Source organism: Mauremys reevesii, linkage group 5 (genome assembly GCF_016161935.1).
Source record: "Mauremys reevesii isolate NIE-2019 linkage group 5, ASM1616193v1, whole genome shotgun sequence".
Taxonomy (NCBI): domain Eukaryota; kingdom Metazoa; phylum Chordata; order Testudines; family Geoemydidae; genus Mauremys; species Mauremys reevesii.
The window spans coordinates 91468738-91483947 of record NC_052627.1 but is presented as its reverse complement, the minus strand read 5'-3'; the positions used below and the strand labels follow the sequence as shown (position 1 = coordinate 91483947).

Below are 15210 nucleotides of genomic sequence, written 5' to 3'. Positions count from 1 at the left end.
CTATGGTTCTTTCAGATGTTGCAGTCAGTGTGGGACCCAAGACCCATCCCCACTTCTCAGAGTCCTCAGCAACACAGGACTTGAATGGCAAGGAAACTGAGTGGGGATCGTAGCCATGCCATCCTTTAAGCCCTTGTACAGGAACACAAGGAGATACAGGGCACGTGCATGGCTCCAGCTGACGCTGTTATTCAAAAGTATCCGATTTTGTGTGCATGAGGCACATGTTGGGTGGGATCCACACTGACTGCAACATCTAACGAACCACAGTTGCTGTAGGATAAGTAACGATTTCTATTTAAATGAACTCCAAATAGGACATGCTTAATCTGCAATAACTTTCTATACATAGATTCACACCAAAATAACTAAAAATGTGAATTAAAACAGATGTAGTTAATTTGGTTCCGGTTTATGGGTAGATGAGCCCTGATTTTCCACTGCCTTGTATCTTGTGGAATAACTTACTCCTGTGCAAAGTGGGTGTAAAATACTGCTCGATCAGAATAGTAGCATTTTACAGTCACTTTGCATTCATAAGAACATAAGGACTGCCATACTGGGTCAGAACAATGGTCCAGCTATCCCAGTATCCTGTCTGACAGTGGCCAATATCAGTGCTCCAGGGAGAGTATACAGAACAGGGTAATTTTGGAGTTAGACACCCTAGTCTTTCACTCCCAGATTCTGACAGTGAAAGGTTTAGAGTTGCTCTGAGCATGGCGTTATATCCATGACCATCGTGGCTAATAGCCATTGATAGACCGATCCTCCAGGAACTTACCTAGTTCAGTTTTGGGGTGGGGGTTGGTTGTGGTTTTTTTGTTTTGTTTTTGGGGTTTTTTTGTTTGTTTTTTTTTAATCCAGTTATAGTTTTGACTATCACAACATCCAAGGGCAATGAGTTCCTCAGGTTAATTGAGCATTATGTGGAAAAAGTACTTCCTCAAATTTGTATTAAACCTGCTGCCTATTAATTTCATTGGTGACCCCTATTTTTTGCATTATGTGAAAGGGTAAATAACACTCGCTTCTCCATTCACTTTATCCACACCATTCATGATTTTATAGACCTCTATCATATCCCCCCGTAGTTGTCTCTTTTCTAAGCTGAACAGCTCTGGTCTCTTTAATATCTCCTAATGTTGTGTAAATAAACAAGGAACAGGGTAGAAGAGAAAGAGGCCCTATATATTTAATTATTTATATTTATAAAATGACAAGAGGCACCTATCAGAGGCTCCAGGTATCTCTGACAGTAAATCAATATATCAAAATTAACAGCAGGTCAGCAAGGTATGTGCAGATAAGAAAATGCCAAGCTAAGATTTCTAACTTTCAAACTCTGCCTGTGGATTTATATCTTAGCCTCAGGATTGGCATCCTCCAGAGATGGAAAGAAGTCTAATGGTGAGAATTCAGGGTTCTTTGAAACCCTTAATTATGGAGAAGACATTTCAAATGAAACCTGAGAGTTGTACTTTGAATTTGACAACCTGAGTCTAACTCTTTCTTTAAAGAATAGCTGACATATCAAGGAACTCTCTTGTAAAGCATTCTACTGAGACAGCATTCTATTTCGATATCAGAGTCCAGATTTGCAAAGGTGCTGAATCTTTATGTATCCCATTAATTTCAGCTGGAATTGTGGGTTCTACATACTTCTGCAAAATCATACACACTTTTCTGTAGTACTTGTCAACTTTCAGTGTTTCTTAAGAAGGGAATTTTCTCAAGGCAAGTAACTTTTTATTTATTAATTTTTTGACATTCTGTTGCTCAACTGCTCGTGCTTATTCACCACTAGTAGTTCTTGTTTTTTGCAGTAATCTTTTCTCTAGTACTAGTTAGGCTTCGTCTACACTAGAAAGTTTTATTGGCAAAACTTCCCTTCTGTTGACATAGTTTACAGCCCGGTTGTGTCCATGAAGCATCAGCAGCTCATCTGATACATCCCAGGGTTTTATGTTGGCTAGGCAATCTCTCCAGTCATCTTGCATTCTGATTTAGCAAAATACCTGCTTTTGTTCCACGTTGCAATACTTGCTAGTATGAACTATTGGAAAGTCTGAAACTGCTGCTGTGAATTATTTTTTGTAAGCTATATCACTCCTTGTCTGAATGTTACATTCTTCTCTGTGAATATAGGTTTCTGAAATTGATCCAGAGAAGTTTTCAAGTAGAATAGAATGTGAAAGTCCTAACAATGACCTCAGTCGATTCCGTGGCTTTGTGTAAGTAGGCATGGGGGGAATTTGCCATTTGTTATGGTAATTTGGCTCATTTGTTGAAGGCTTGTAACGTTCACTTTTTAAAACACCTTATATTTAAATCACACTGTCCGATTCTAGTTGCACCCTTAAGTTTCTGTGTGGGGCTGAGAAGACCTGGAGATCCGAAAATGCTTTCTGTACTAAAGCTTGCGATTGGCGGAGGCTTCTTGATTTTGTTGTTATGAAATTTTCAAGCGCTTAGTTTATACTGTAATTCACATTGGTACCACCTTTATTCAGAATGGCTCTCTTACCTGTTTTTAATGGTTTGTGATGTCTGCACTAACACTTTCCCTAATACTCATTCTGGACTGTAGTCTGAATAGAAAGACAGTATTGTCTAATGATGATGAAAAACTGGAACTGGGACCAAAGAGGCCTGGGCTTTATTTCTGAGGGTTAGTCTATTCTGCAAAGGCTTTGACAATATAGCTATACCAGCAAAGCCCTCTAGTGGAGAGAGAGCTTATGCCAGCAAAAAGAGGTTTTTTGTTGGTATAGTTCAGGGATCTCAAACTCAAATCACCATGAGGACTAGTACATTGGCCTGAGGGCTGCATCACTGACACCTTTTCATATAAAGGTACAAAAGCCCTGCCTCTGTCCCTGGCCCTGCCCCCACTCCACCCCTTCCACGAGGCCCCGCCTCTTCCCACCCCTCCCCCTCTCCCATTCCAACCCCTTCCCCAGATCACTGCCCCTGCCCCGCCTCTTCTCCGCCTGCTCCTCTGAGCACACAGCTCCCCGCTCCTCCCCCCTCCATCCTGGAAACCACTAAGCATCGCCTTTGGTGATGGGAAGCGCCTGGAGGTAGGCAGAGGAGCAGGAATGTGGCGTGCTGGGGGGAGGTGGGGCAGCAGGTGAGGGGAGCTTGGCGGCTGCAGGAAATAACTCCGTGGGGGTGCGGGGAGCTTGGTGGGCCTCAGCAAATAACTCCATGTTTGAGACCCCTGGTATAATTAAACCACCTCCTCAAATGACATAACCTGTGCTAGCAAAAGAATTCCTGTTTTGGGTATAAACGGCATCTGCCTGAGGTGCGGGGGGGTTGCCAGCCTAGCTAGGTTGGTTAGGAGTGTGATATTGTTTTTGTTTTTTTAATGTTTTTTATTTATGCTCCTAACCAACATGGCTAGGCCAGCAAAACTCTGTAGTGTGGACCTGGCCTGACTCTACCTCTGGCTTGCTGTGTGACGCTAGACAACTTGCTTAGCTTCCCTGGGATTCAGTTTTCCCATTTGTAAAATCTCCTTTGTAAAGAGTTTGTGACATCTGTGTAAAAAGGACTGTTTATGGTGCAAAATATTTTTTAATGCAAACTATTTCCAATTTAGTTTTGAAACTCGCTGTTTCTACAGTGCCCCTTCTCTGCCCCCCCCCATAGCATGGAGAATAAAAATTATAAATGGGAGAAAAGGAGGGGGGATTATAATTTTAGTCAAACTATATTCACCGTAGGCGTATCTATATTATAATTAATCTGCTTACAACACTCTTAAAATATAATTCTGTCTTCTAGTATTGATATGTGCTAACTGTGTATTAGCCACGTCCTAGGTCTGTTTGACAGCCTAGGATAGAGAGAGGCTGTAGAATGTTTTGGGGACCCTGCTATTGTATGGATAGGTCATTTCTGCACTGCAAGGTGGGGATCATGTTTTAACAGGTATCAAGAGCGGCCAAGGTTCTACTTGGGTCCCCAAGCACAGGTTTGATTTGAGGCATAGCTGGGGCTGATACCATCACAGTTCCTCCCCAGTAGACACGTGTAGTGTGAATTGGGATGAGCTGGGTTGAAGTGTCTGCTTTCCATTCTTAGTGTTCGTCCTGAGATCGCAATGTTGCACTTATGTAGGATTTTCATCTAATTATGCTCCTGAGAAACTGTTGACTTATAAACTTATGAAATCTCAGTATAAACCAAGAGAGCATGCGTGGCCAGATTTTCAAAAGAGATCAATATGTTCGGTGCTGAGCTTTGCTGAAAATCTGTCACAATGAGGGGTACTGGGCGAAAATCTGCCCCAATGTGCTTTCAAGGCTTGGTTGCTATAAATGCTGTGGGAGGCTCTGGCACACCTGTTAAGTAATGCACTGTGTTTGCAGTGAACATTCAAACAAGGAGCGAGTGGGCCTGAGTAGAGAGAACTTGCTGTTACGAGGATGCACAATCAGAAACACAGAAGCCGTTGTGGGCATTGTGGTGTATGCAGGTTAGTGGAACTAACTTGCACTGATTTTCATGCAAACGTGAGTTCTTCAAGATTTCCTTTTTAAGTCGTATTTACCTGACCTGAGAAACAGTACGGTTCAGGCACTGGTAAATGGGAAATAGAGCCTTTTACCTTTAGATTTCCACTTTCAGTCCAGCACAGGGGAGTAGTACCTGGAAGCATTGCTAATGACTGTCCAATGGGCTATGGGAAATAAATTGGTTTCTGTCTTAGACCTTTATGCTGCTGTAATATGTGAGCACAGATAGGTAATCTCAGTTCAGTTCAGTTCAGGGAACAGGTCTCATGGCCGCACACACAAATTAGCACTGATTAGTAGTTGCCTCAAAATAGAGTCCAAAGAATGGGATGGGCATATGGAGACTGATGCCATGTCCTTCTGTTTCAGGATTGAGGTTGTGCTGTTGTTGCCTGTCCTGTGTGTATTCTCTGACAAAGGACAAGTCTCCAGAGCAATCAGTCTGGCCCCTTTAGCAAGCACTACAGTTCATGTTCAGAAAGTAATAACCCACCTTGGAGTGCAACTTCTGTTGGACAGAAAGGAAAAGTATTGATTTTCGGATACAGGGGGCCAAACAAAACAGAAGCTTTTCCTTCTTGTAGCAGAATTAATGGATGCATTGTACTGGCAGATAATTGCTTTACTTAAGTTTAGAACCTGGTCCAAATACTAATTAACCCACACATCCAATTTTCTCAGTCTTTTGGGGATGTATTTGAGTTTTGGTTTGAATATCTGCCAGAGAAGGAAAATAAAACGTTTATTGTGTGTTACAGGTCATGAAACCAAAGCAATGCTGAATAACAGTGGCCCTCGTTACAAACGCAGTAAATTGGAAAGGAGAGTGAACACTGATGTCCTTTGGTGTGTTCTGCTTCTGATTTTAATGTGTTTAATTGGTGCTTTGGGTAAGTAAAGTGTAAGGATCTGCAAAGTAGTATTTTTGTTTGTTTGTTTCTTGTCTCCCCCTCCCCTTTTTTCTCTGCAGGTTTTTTAGTTCTTTATTTTTAGGGATGTCAGTGTGGTGGTATCTAGGAGTAAATAATAGTCTGACTCTTCCAGGAAGCATATTCTTTGCCCAATAGTAACTGAGTTAAGAATGAAAAGTGATCTGAAATAAATTAATTTCAACTAGCTAAATGTCTTGTATACCTAGTAGGCCTAGGCATTGACAGTTGAAGATTGAGGCTTATCTGTGCTATGAAATGTGCCACTGTTTTCAGGAAATCTTAAAAACTGTTTCAACTCCCACAGTTACACTGCCCGTGTGAACGAGGTACTGGTGTCCGGATCACTTCTGGGTGCAATATAAAGTGGGGCCGTAAGTAGTTTAGGTCCCAAGCTCCTCAAAAGCTGCCTCTCTCCTAGTGTAATACTTCATCAGCTGAGCTGCATACAGTGCTTGAGTTCACAGTCTCTTGTTCAGTTCAGAGAGGTCTGGAGGGAGGATATTCTCAGTGAAAGGCCTTCAACTTGGGACCGTAGTTCCCCAGTTGGTCTTCCATTGACCTTACTGGTAATGCTGCAAAGCTCATAGTTTCTCCTAAGTCCTTTTCTGGGAAGGCTGACAGGATGGTATTGGATGGAGAGCCTTAAGTTTGCATGGGTTTTGGGGGAGTTTATATTTTGGACATTGGTTAAATTTAATACTTGCACTCAACTGCCTGTACATTTTACTATCCAAATAAGCAGGTTTTTAAAAATGTTTCTGAAATCCTTGAGACAGTCTTACTCCTGGAATACATTGGTGGTACAAGCGTATTAGCTGAAATAGTTTTTAAGGTTGGATTTTTAAAACCGTTTTCTAACAGCCAGTGTTGTAATTGAGGCAGGACCTACTTTTTGCCTTCATTGTGCACGTCAAGTAGCCTGGATAAGCCATGGTTCACAAGCTAGGAGTGTGACCCACGCAAGCTACTGGTAGGCACTTCATTGTTGGTATATTCCAGAAATAAAATAAAAATCCTTTGAAGCTTATATTAACTGTATCTTTCTAACATTCCCATTGGATTGTGGATGAGTAGTTAAATAATCAAAAGCTACATGCACCTGCTCTTCATGCAATCCCATAGCAACCTTCATTCAGGAATTAGAATAAGCAAAGTGGGAGGAGGAGTTTGTTTTGATGAACTCTTTCTTGAGAAAAAACAAAAAGCTGAAGTCTAGTTGTTGTTAGGAACCAGGCTTTAAACCTGTTCCAGTTTTTGTTCAGCTTGACACTAAACTATGGGCCAGCGTATGTACAACTGACTTTCTTTTTTTTTTTAAATCATTGTGTTTTGTTTGTTTTGTTTGTGTGTTTGTTTTGTTTTTAAGGTCATGGAATTTGGTTAAGTAGCTATTCGGAGATGCCTCTTTTTAATGTCCCTGAGCCCGATGGAAAATCCACTCCACCAGCATTAGCAGGGTTTTATATGTTTTGGACAATGATCATTTTATTACAGGTAACTTCAATCCCCCTTAAACATCATGGGCCAGATTCTGCTCTCATTTACACCAGTGTATATCTGGAGTAACTCTTTTGACTTCAGTGAAGTTACTTTATTTACATTGGTGTAACTGGATCAGAATTTGGTTTCATAAACATCAGATTATCTAGCTGCATGTAATCCACTCATTTTATTTTGTTAGGTCTTGATCCCGATTTCTCTCTATGTTTCAATCGAAGTTGTCAAATTGGGACAAATCTATTTAATTCAGAATGATATTGACTTGTACCATGAGAAAAGTGATTCCACTATTCAGTGTCGAGCGCTGAATATTGCTGAAGACTTAGGTCAAATCCAGTACATCTTCTCTGACAAGACCGGAACTCTCACTGAGAACAAAATGGTTTTCCGGAGATGCAGTATTGCAGGACAGGAATATTGCCATGAGGAGAATGGTAAGGAATGAAATATTAAGGCAGCATTTGTACCTTCTGCAAGAATAAAGAAGTTCAAAGGTTTGATAGGGTAGAGTGCATGTCAAGTCCATTTGGCAGACCCATGCACAGTAACATGGAGAGAGGGAATGCTGGCTAATCTTATTAGCAGCAGTGCTTCTACCCTGTGTGTGAACTGTGGAGCGCTATCCATACATTGCCTTCCGTGCTAAGAGTCTTGAGAATGGTTGGCAATGAGCTAGTATGCAGATAGTTATGTTTCTATTCACTGTGCTGGAGAAACTTTTTTTTTTTTTTTTTTAATTCTGGCTGAATGAACTTCACTGGAATTCAATCACCGTGCTCTGCCTCTCTCTATGAAGTTTTGGAAACTGTCACTGGGAAAGTGCAAATAATCTTTCCTCCTTTTTTTTTTTTTAGTGAGCCAGGGATAATATCTGCACAGTATTTTAGGGTGCAGCTGCCCAGTTCATCACCATGGTAGAGACATGAAAATATCCATCCTCGCTCCATGGAGCATTGTTTTAGGCCTCAATTCAGCATGTGGGTATTTAAAAGCATGAGTAGTCCCATTGAAACAGTGTGCTTAAATTTAGCCACATACTTATGTATTTTGCTAAGTGAAGACCTTAGTGCTTCCCTATTATTAGTGCACAAGCAAATTCATTTGCAAGCCTAGCAGATATGTAGTAATTTGATGAACTACCATTCAGCTAGCAAAGACTTGCACTTCTATTCTAGTATGCTTTGTTAAAATGCCTGTAAACTGGCATATCACAAATAGTTGGAAATATTATTAACTTAAGTTTTAGAAACCTGTGTACTGAGTTATGAATACTCTGTGTCCTATATATGAGTGACATTCTGTATCTAGCTCTCAGTACACTATTAATTGCCCTCTGGGAGTCAAGTGTTGTTGTATTAGTGGCTTGTATTTTTAAAAATGCATAAACAAACAATATAGGATGCAATTGTAATAGGAGGAAGTTATATACAATATCACAGACTCTTCCACTTAATTTGATCATTGGTTAATTTAGCTGTCTGGCTAAGTTAGATCAAAAATACAGGACTATATTGACCATTTTTACTCAGTCATAAGCTGGTTCATTTATAAGCCGATCCTCCCAAGATGGATAAGTAAAAATGGAAATATAAGCCGACCCTATAATTCAGGGGTCAGCAAACTTTGGCTCCTGGGCCATCAGGATAAGCCGCTGGTGGGCCGAGATGGTTTGTTTACCTCGAGTGTTGGCAGGCACGGAGATAAACCTAAATAAACAAAGTGTCCCGGCCCGCCAGAGGCTTACCCTGACGAGCCAGGACAGCAACTGGTGGGGAAATTTTTTGGCGTGAGAGAAGCTGGGGGGTCAGGGGAGTGACCCCCACACTCTCCCCATCCCTTCCCACCTTATCTGGGGAGGGCCAGGGGAGGATGTCTCTGACCTGGCTGGAGCTGCTCTGGCAGGCTGGGCAGTGTGGCCACAGCATGCTCCAGAGGGAGAGTGGTGCAGCCACAACCTGCTCTGGAGGGCGGGGCTGAGCAGCACGGCTGCAGCCTGCCTGCCCCGGAGCTGCAGCTGCCGCAGGAGGGACGCCTGCGGGAGGTCCACCGGAGCCGTGGGACCGGCGGTGAAATGGGTAGAGCCGGCCCTGTGCATAGGGCGCCAAAAACCCTGGCGCCGCTCCTGGGGGGAGGGGCTGTGTCCCACCTCTCCCTCTCTATACCCATTCATAAGCTGACCCCCCTTCTCTGGTGCTTCCCTTTTTTTACTAAAAAAATTCGGCTTATGAACAAGTATGTACGGTCTTTCGATCACTTTGTGCAGGTACTATTAGATAATACTGTTCACTGTAGAAATCTGCCATTTAATCAGTAGGCCTGGCCAACGTTCTCCACTCAATCAAAGAGGATTGAACCAAAGTGAGAACATGGTAATGCATGCTTAGTAAAACTAGTGGTATTCACAATATAGTGTTTACTATTGCTGTGATTGATGTAACAGTTCATTATGCAAACTAGATACACCACCTATTGGTCACATTGATAAACCAATAAACCTCATGGAAACACACTTGATTAGAAACCAATTTTAAAAAATAACTTCTGCATAAATGTTTGAGTAGTGTATGGAGCAGATACAATAATACAAGTGCTTCCCTCACATTTCACATATGCACAAATTTAGAAAACTTTAAGATCAGAAGGGACCATCATTATCATCTAGTGTGATCTCCTGCAGATTGAAGGCCACCTTCACATGATTCAGATTAATTTCTGAAATACATACAGCATGAGGGCAGCCATTTTGACTATTATTCAGTTCCTTCCTCATATCTTTACTTTTACCTCTTCCCTGGCTCCATAGGTTCCTGCAGCCTGAATCCTTTCCTCCAGTATTTTACCATCATCAGTCACCTAGGCTGTCTCCTTCCCTTGTTTGGCTCTTTCCCTAATAGAGGCTATTATTGTCCACAGTTTGAATTTTTAACTTAAAGCCACTCTGTGATATGAGATTTCTTATTTTTTTAGGTTTCAGAGTAGCAGCCGTGTTAGTCTGTATCCGCAAAAAGAACAGGAGTACTTGTGGCACCTTAGAGACTAACAAATTTATTTTAGCATGAGCTTTCGTGAGCTACAGCTCACTTCTTCGGATGCATAGAATGGAACACACAGACAGGAGATATTTATACATACAGAGAACACGAAAAGGTGGAAGTATGCATACCAACAGGAAAAGTCTAAGCAATTGAGATGAGAATTGATTAGACTCTTCCTGTTGGTATGCATACTTCCACCTTTTCGTGTTCTCTGTATGTATAAATATCTCCTGTCTGTGTGTTCCATTCTATGCATCCGAAGAAGTGAGCTGTAGCTCACGAAAGCTCATGCTAAAATAAATTTTAGTCTCTGAGTAGGGGCGGCTCTAGGATTTCCGCCGCCCCAAGCAGGGCGGCATGCCGCGGGGGGCACTCTAGCAGTCGCCGGTCCCGCGGCTCCAGTGGACCTCCCACAGACGTGCCTGTGGAGGGTCCGCTGGCCCTGCGGCTCCGGTGGACCTCCTGTAGGCATGCCTGCGGATGCTTCACCAGAGCCGCGGGACCAGCAGCCCCTCCGCAGGCACGTCTGCGGGAGGTCTACCGGAGCCGCGGTCCCAGCGGACCTTCTGCAGGCATGCCTGCGGGAGGTCCGCCGGAGCCGCCTGCCGCCCTCCCGCTGGGACGCCGCCCCAAGCGCGTGCTTGGCGCGCTGGGGTCTGGAGCCGGCCCTGTCTCTAAGGTGCCACAAGTACTCCTGTTCTTATTTTTTTTAAAATACATTTTTTTCTCTATTCATATTGAGGTAAAGGAGATGATAGCCTGAACCCTCCTGTCCAGGTTGTCTCTATGATCGGTGGTGCCCCATGGGAGGAGCTTGGAATCATCAAAATGCCAAATCCAGCAAATAGAGACCATGTTCTCCTAAACTGGGGGGGGAGGAGAAGATTTTATTTGTCTGAGGGTGGGAGCAAGACCTCCCCCACGCATGACATGCATGATTCAGGTTTTACTGACAGGTTATTGCACTGATGAGACTGGCATTTCAGTTGTAAGAATTGATAAATCAAAAAAGTTCTTTTCTCAAACAGAGAAACTTCAGGCAGAATTTACAGAGATCTTATTAACAGTGATACTTGTGCTGCCAAACCAGTGTACATGTGATCAGTTTTTTGGGTGTTTTGTTTTGCTTTTGATTAAAATATAAGTAATCCATTTTTACATACGTGTACAAAATTCCGTGTTTTAAAGTTCATATCCCAGGCTTCCAGCTGATGATTTGAGCTTGTAATATTGGACAAATGAGGGATTCTTCTTGGTCGCTGAAATGTGATTTCCTCCCCCTCCCCCCTTCTTCCCCCTCATTAGCCAAGAGGCTGGAATCCTATCAAGAGGCTGATTCAGACAATGAAGATTTAACAGATGCTCTGTGTGGCTCTTTGAGCCGCATGTCAAAGCAGAATGTGCACAGCTGCAGGACAGTGAGTCGGCCTTTGAACTCCAAGTCTTTGAATCATCTGGCTGGTAGCTGTTCTGCCTTAGGAGGGAAAGATGGAGTCAGTAACATTCCGCACTCAAGACATGTAGCTTTCAGCAGCCCCATTGTAAGTATAGCTTGATGTCTTTTGATCTTAAATATCCGAAATAACTCATGAAGATATCTGATTTTTTTTTCTTTAAAATTGAATAGGTCATTTGTCTTATCTGAAATCCTTTCTGTTTTCCTTCAAAAAGAGACAAAAAAGTGCCTCCCCGCAGCTGCAATTTGTAATTGATATGTTAAAGCGAGGCTAGAACTGAGCTGGGAGCATGAGGTGTTCATTCATGGTCATCCCTTTCTAAACTATTCCCATAAAGCTAGAGGAGAAGGATAGTCCAATGGCTAGGGCAACAGAGTCAATTTTCTGCTCTTCCACAGACTCCCAGTATGACTTTGGACAAGTTGTGTAGCTTCTCTGTGCCTCATTTCCCTACCTGTAAAATGGAGCTAATAGCACTTCTGTACCTCACAGGGGTGGTGTGAGGATAAACTGGGGGCCATGACCTCTCACAGTGTCACAAGGTGGTTTCATGGAGGGGGTTGCAAGGTGTCAGTTCCATGGGGCTGATAGCCCTGAACCCCCATTAAATTATATTACTCCCACCCCCATTTTTAATTTGTAAGTGGGGGCCACAGTCAAAGGTTTGCTGTGTGAAAAGAGGTCACCAATACAAAATGTTTGAAAATCCCTTTGATAAATGCATTAGAAATTGTGAGCTGCTCAGATGTTACAGTGATGAGTGTCAGATAAATAAGAGAGATCAAAGGCCTTGCCTATAAAGCTATTGTTTGTTTGATGACATATATTTGATACGCACAGTGTGTTATGCATGGCAGTGCATAAAACCATTTGAAAAGTGTTCTCAATGTTTGTATTAGATAATGCAAGTGCTACTAAGTAATTCAGATCACCACTGTGTCTGCATTGAATCTTGCTGGCATAACTCCACAAGCGCACCAGCTGAAATGAATAAACCAAATTTAATCAGCATTTGCCATGTTGCTTTGAGAGGGATTTTAAAAATGGGTGATATCTGGTGTGGGTAAGCAGTATTTCAGCCTAATGCGCCAGGTCGTCGTGACCTGTCTGTGACTGTACTAAAAATAATGGGGGGGGGGGGGGAACAGGGCTTGGTAGGGGGGAGAAATGACAACTGGAGTCCCGGGGGTGGGGGTGGGGGGACACTAACAGGCTGAGTCCCACGGGGGCTTACAGACCTGGCTCCGGTGCTGGCTGCGGGGCAGGGGTACACAGTCCCGGCTCCAGCCACAGGGGGGAGGGGTGGTAACGGCCCTGCCTGGTGCTGGCCCCTCTGAATTGGAGTGAAGATAATCCGCTGTGAGAAATATCCAAGTTCCAAATGGGGCATATTCTGCCCCCTTTCTCTGCAGATGCAGAAGGAGGGCTGGTAGCAAAAGAGTTCTGGTATGCAAAGGGATGGGGGACAATTTAAGGATGTGCCCTCATGAAATTAGGGTGGTGAGGAAGTGGAAATCTGTCTTTAGGGTTCAAAATTAGCAATGCTCATGCAAGAAAAAGACCCAGGTATCAGTGGCTAACTTAATAAAGACCTCTACTCAATGTGCTGCTGTAGTCAAAAAAGCCAACAAAATATTAGAATATACAAGGGATTAGGATAAGACTTCCAGAAGGGGCAGATTATGAAGAGGTTCTTGTATCTTCCTCAGAAGCATCTGGTGTCAGCCATTGTTGGAGACAGGATACTGGTCTAGATGGACTGTGTGTCTGACCAGTATGTCAGTTCCTATGGTCCTTTGAATTATCATGCACAAAAAACTATCCGTGATTAAGGACCTGCTCCTACAAAGTGCTGACCACACCTGTGAGATGCTGCATATATCAGGGTGTACTCTCCTCTCTCCCAGAAGTGCTCCGAATCTAGCAGGATGGAGCCTTTGTTAGCCGGAGGACATTGCCCAAACTTCTCTAGTGCCTTCATGTTATAAACTGTAGTAGGTTTTACTTTTTTTCAGTTTTAGATTAACTTCCCTGCAGCGGCTGCCAGTAGGAGTTTGGGAAGTGGTTATTCTATTTATATGCACTTTATTCATTGTAAAGTCTTGCAACACTGAAACTGTCTTGTGCCAGGAACCACATCAAACCTTTTGTAACTATATGGTAAGAGGATATCTATTTTATTTGATCAACAGGAAACTGATGTTGTTCCAGACGCAAAGCTCATGGAGAAATTTAGTCAAATTACCTGTCATTCATATGCACAATCAGAAGAAACTGACAGACCGCCATCCTTGGAGACAGTATATATCACTGACTTCTTTCTTGCTCTGGCAATCTGTAATACTGTGATAGTTTCAGCTCCTAACCAACCACGTCAAAAGGTAAGGAAGAAAAATCTGCTACTCAGGTGGTCACACTTCTGACTGCAGCAGCATACTATAACTTTTTCGTGTTTTCTCTATAGTCTTTTTGCATGGGGAGAAAACAAGGCACTGCCATTTAAAAGTGGTCATTTCCCCCTCCATTGGTTTGCCGTGTTTGCTTGAAGGAAAAGAATTATTGTACAGTTGAAACTGAACAGTCCAGTAAGTTAATGCATCATATACAGCTAACAAAAGTTTCCAGTGAGTGAGGCTTGCCTTGAATACTTTATACTATGTCTGTCAATTAATCGCAGTTAACTTGCGCGTTTAACTCAAAAAATTAATTGTGATTAAAAAAAATTAATCACAATAAATCTCACAGTTTTAATCGTACTGTTAATAGAATACCAATTAAAATTTATTAAATATATTTGGATGTTTTCTACATTTTCAAATATATTGCTATAAATTACAACACAGAATACAAAGTGTACAGTGCTCATTTTATATTAATATTTTTATTACAAATATTTGCACTGTAAAACGATAAACAAAAGATATAGTATTTTTCAGTTCACCTCATACAAGTACTGTAGTGCAATCTCTTTATTTTGAAAGTGCAACTTTTTTTGGTTATATAACTGCACTCAAAAACGAAACAATGTAAAACTATAGAGCCTAGCAATCCACTCAGTCCTATTTCTTGTTCAGCCAATTGCTAAGACTAACAAGTTTGTTTACATTTATGGGAGATAATGCTGCCCTGTTCTTATTGACAGTGCCACCAGAAAGTGATAAGTCATTTGCATGGCGCTTTTGTAGCTGGCATTGCAAGGTATTTACATGCCAGATATGCTAAACATTCATATGCCCCTTCATGCTTCAGCCACCATTCCAGAGGACAGGCTTCCGTGCTGATGACGCTCATTTAAAAAAAAGCATGCGTTAATTAAATTTTGACTGAACTCCTTGTGGGAGAACAATATGTCTCCTGCTCTGTTTTACCCTCATTCTGCCATGTATTTCATATTATAGCAGTCTTGGATGATGACCCAGCACATGTTGTTCGTTTTAAGAACACTTTCACTACAGATTTGACAAAACACAAAGATGGTACCAATGTGAGATTTCTAAAGATCGCTACAGCACTCAATCCAAGGTTTAAGAATCTGAAGTGCCTTCCAAAATCTGAGAAGGATGAGGTGTGGTGCATGCTTTCAGAAGTCTCTTAAAAGAACAACACTCACGGAAACTACAGAACCCGAACCACCAAAAAGGAACATCAACCTTCTGCTGGTGGCATCTGACTCAAATGATGAAAGTGAACATGCATCAGTCTGCACTGCTTTGGATCATTATCAAGAAGAACCCATCATCAGCATGGATACGTCTTCTGG

General features: G+C 42.3%; 1 protein-coding gene across 6 annotated transcripts in view; it reads left to right on the top strand.

The window, feature by feature from the left end:
* The window catches only part of ATP10D (ATPase phospholipid transporting 10D (putative)), a 113601-nt gene that overhangs the window by 70650 nt on the left and 27741 nt on the right, over positions 1-15210 (top strand). For all 6 annotated transcript variants that reach the window (XM_039540192.1, XM_039540189.1, XM_039540190.1 and 3 more), the window contains 7 exons: positions 2149-2234; positions 4380-4486; positions 5285-5416; positions 6825-6952; positions 7140-7392; positions 11299-11534; positions 13643-13831. In XM_039540192.1, coding sequence (XP_039396126.1) covers positions 2149-2234; positions 4380-4486; positions 5285-5416; positions 6825-6952; positions 7140-7392; positions 11299-11534; positions 13643-13831 — 1131 coding nt within the window. The remainder of the gene's footprint in view (positions 1-2148; positions 2235-4379; positions 4487-5284; positions 5417-6824; positions 6953-7139; positions 7393-11298; positions 11535-13642; positions 13832-15210) is intronic.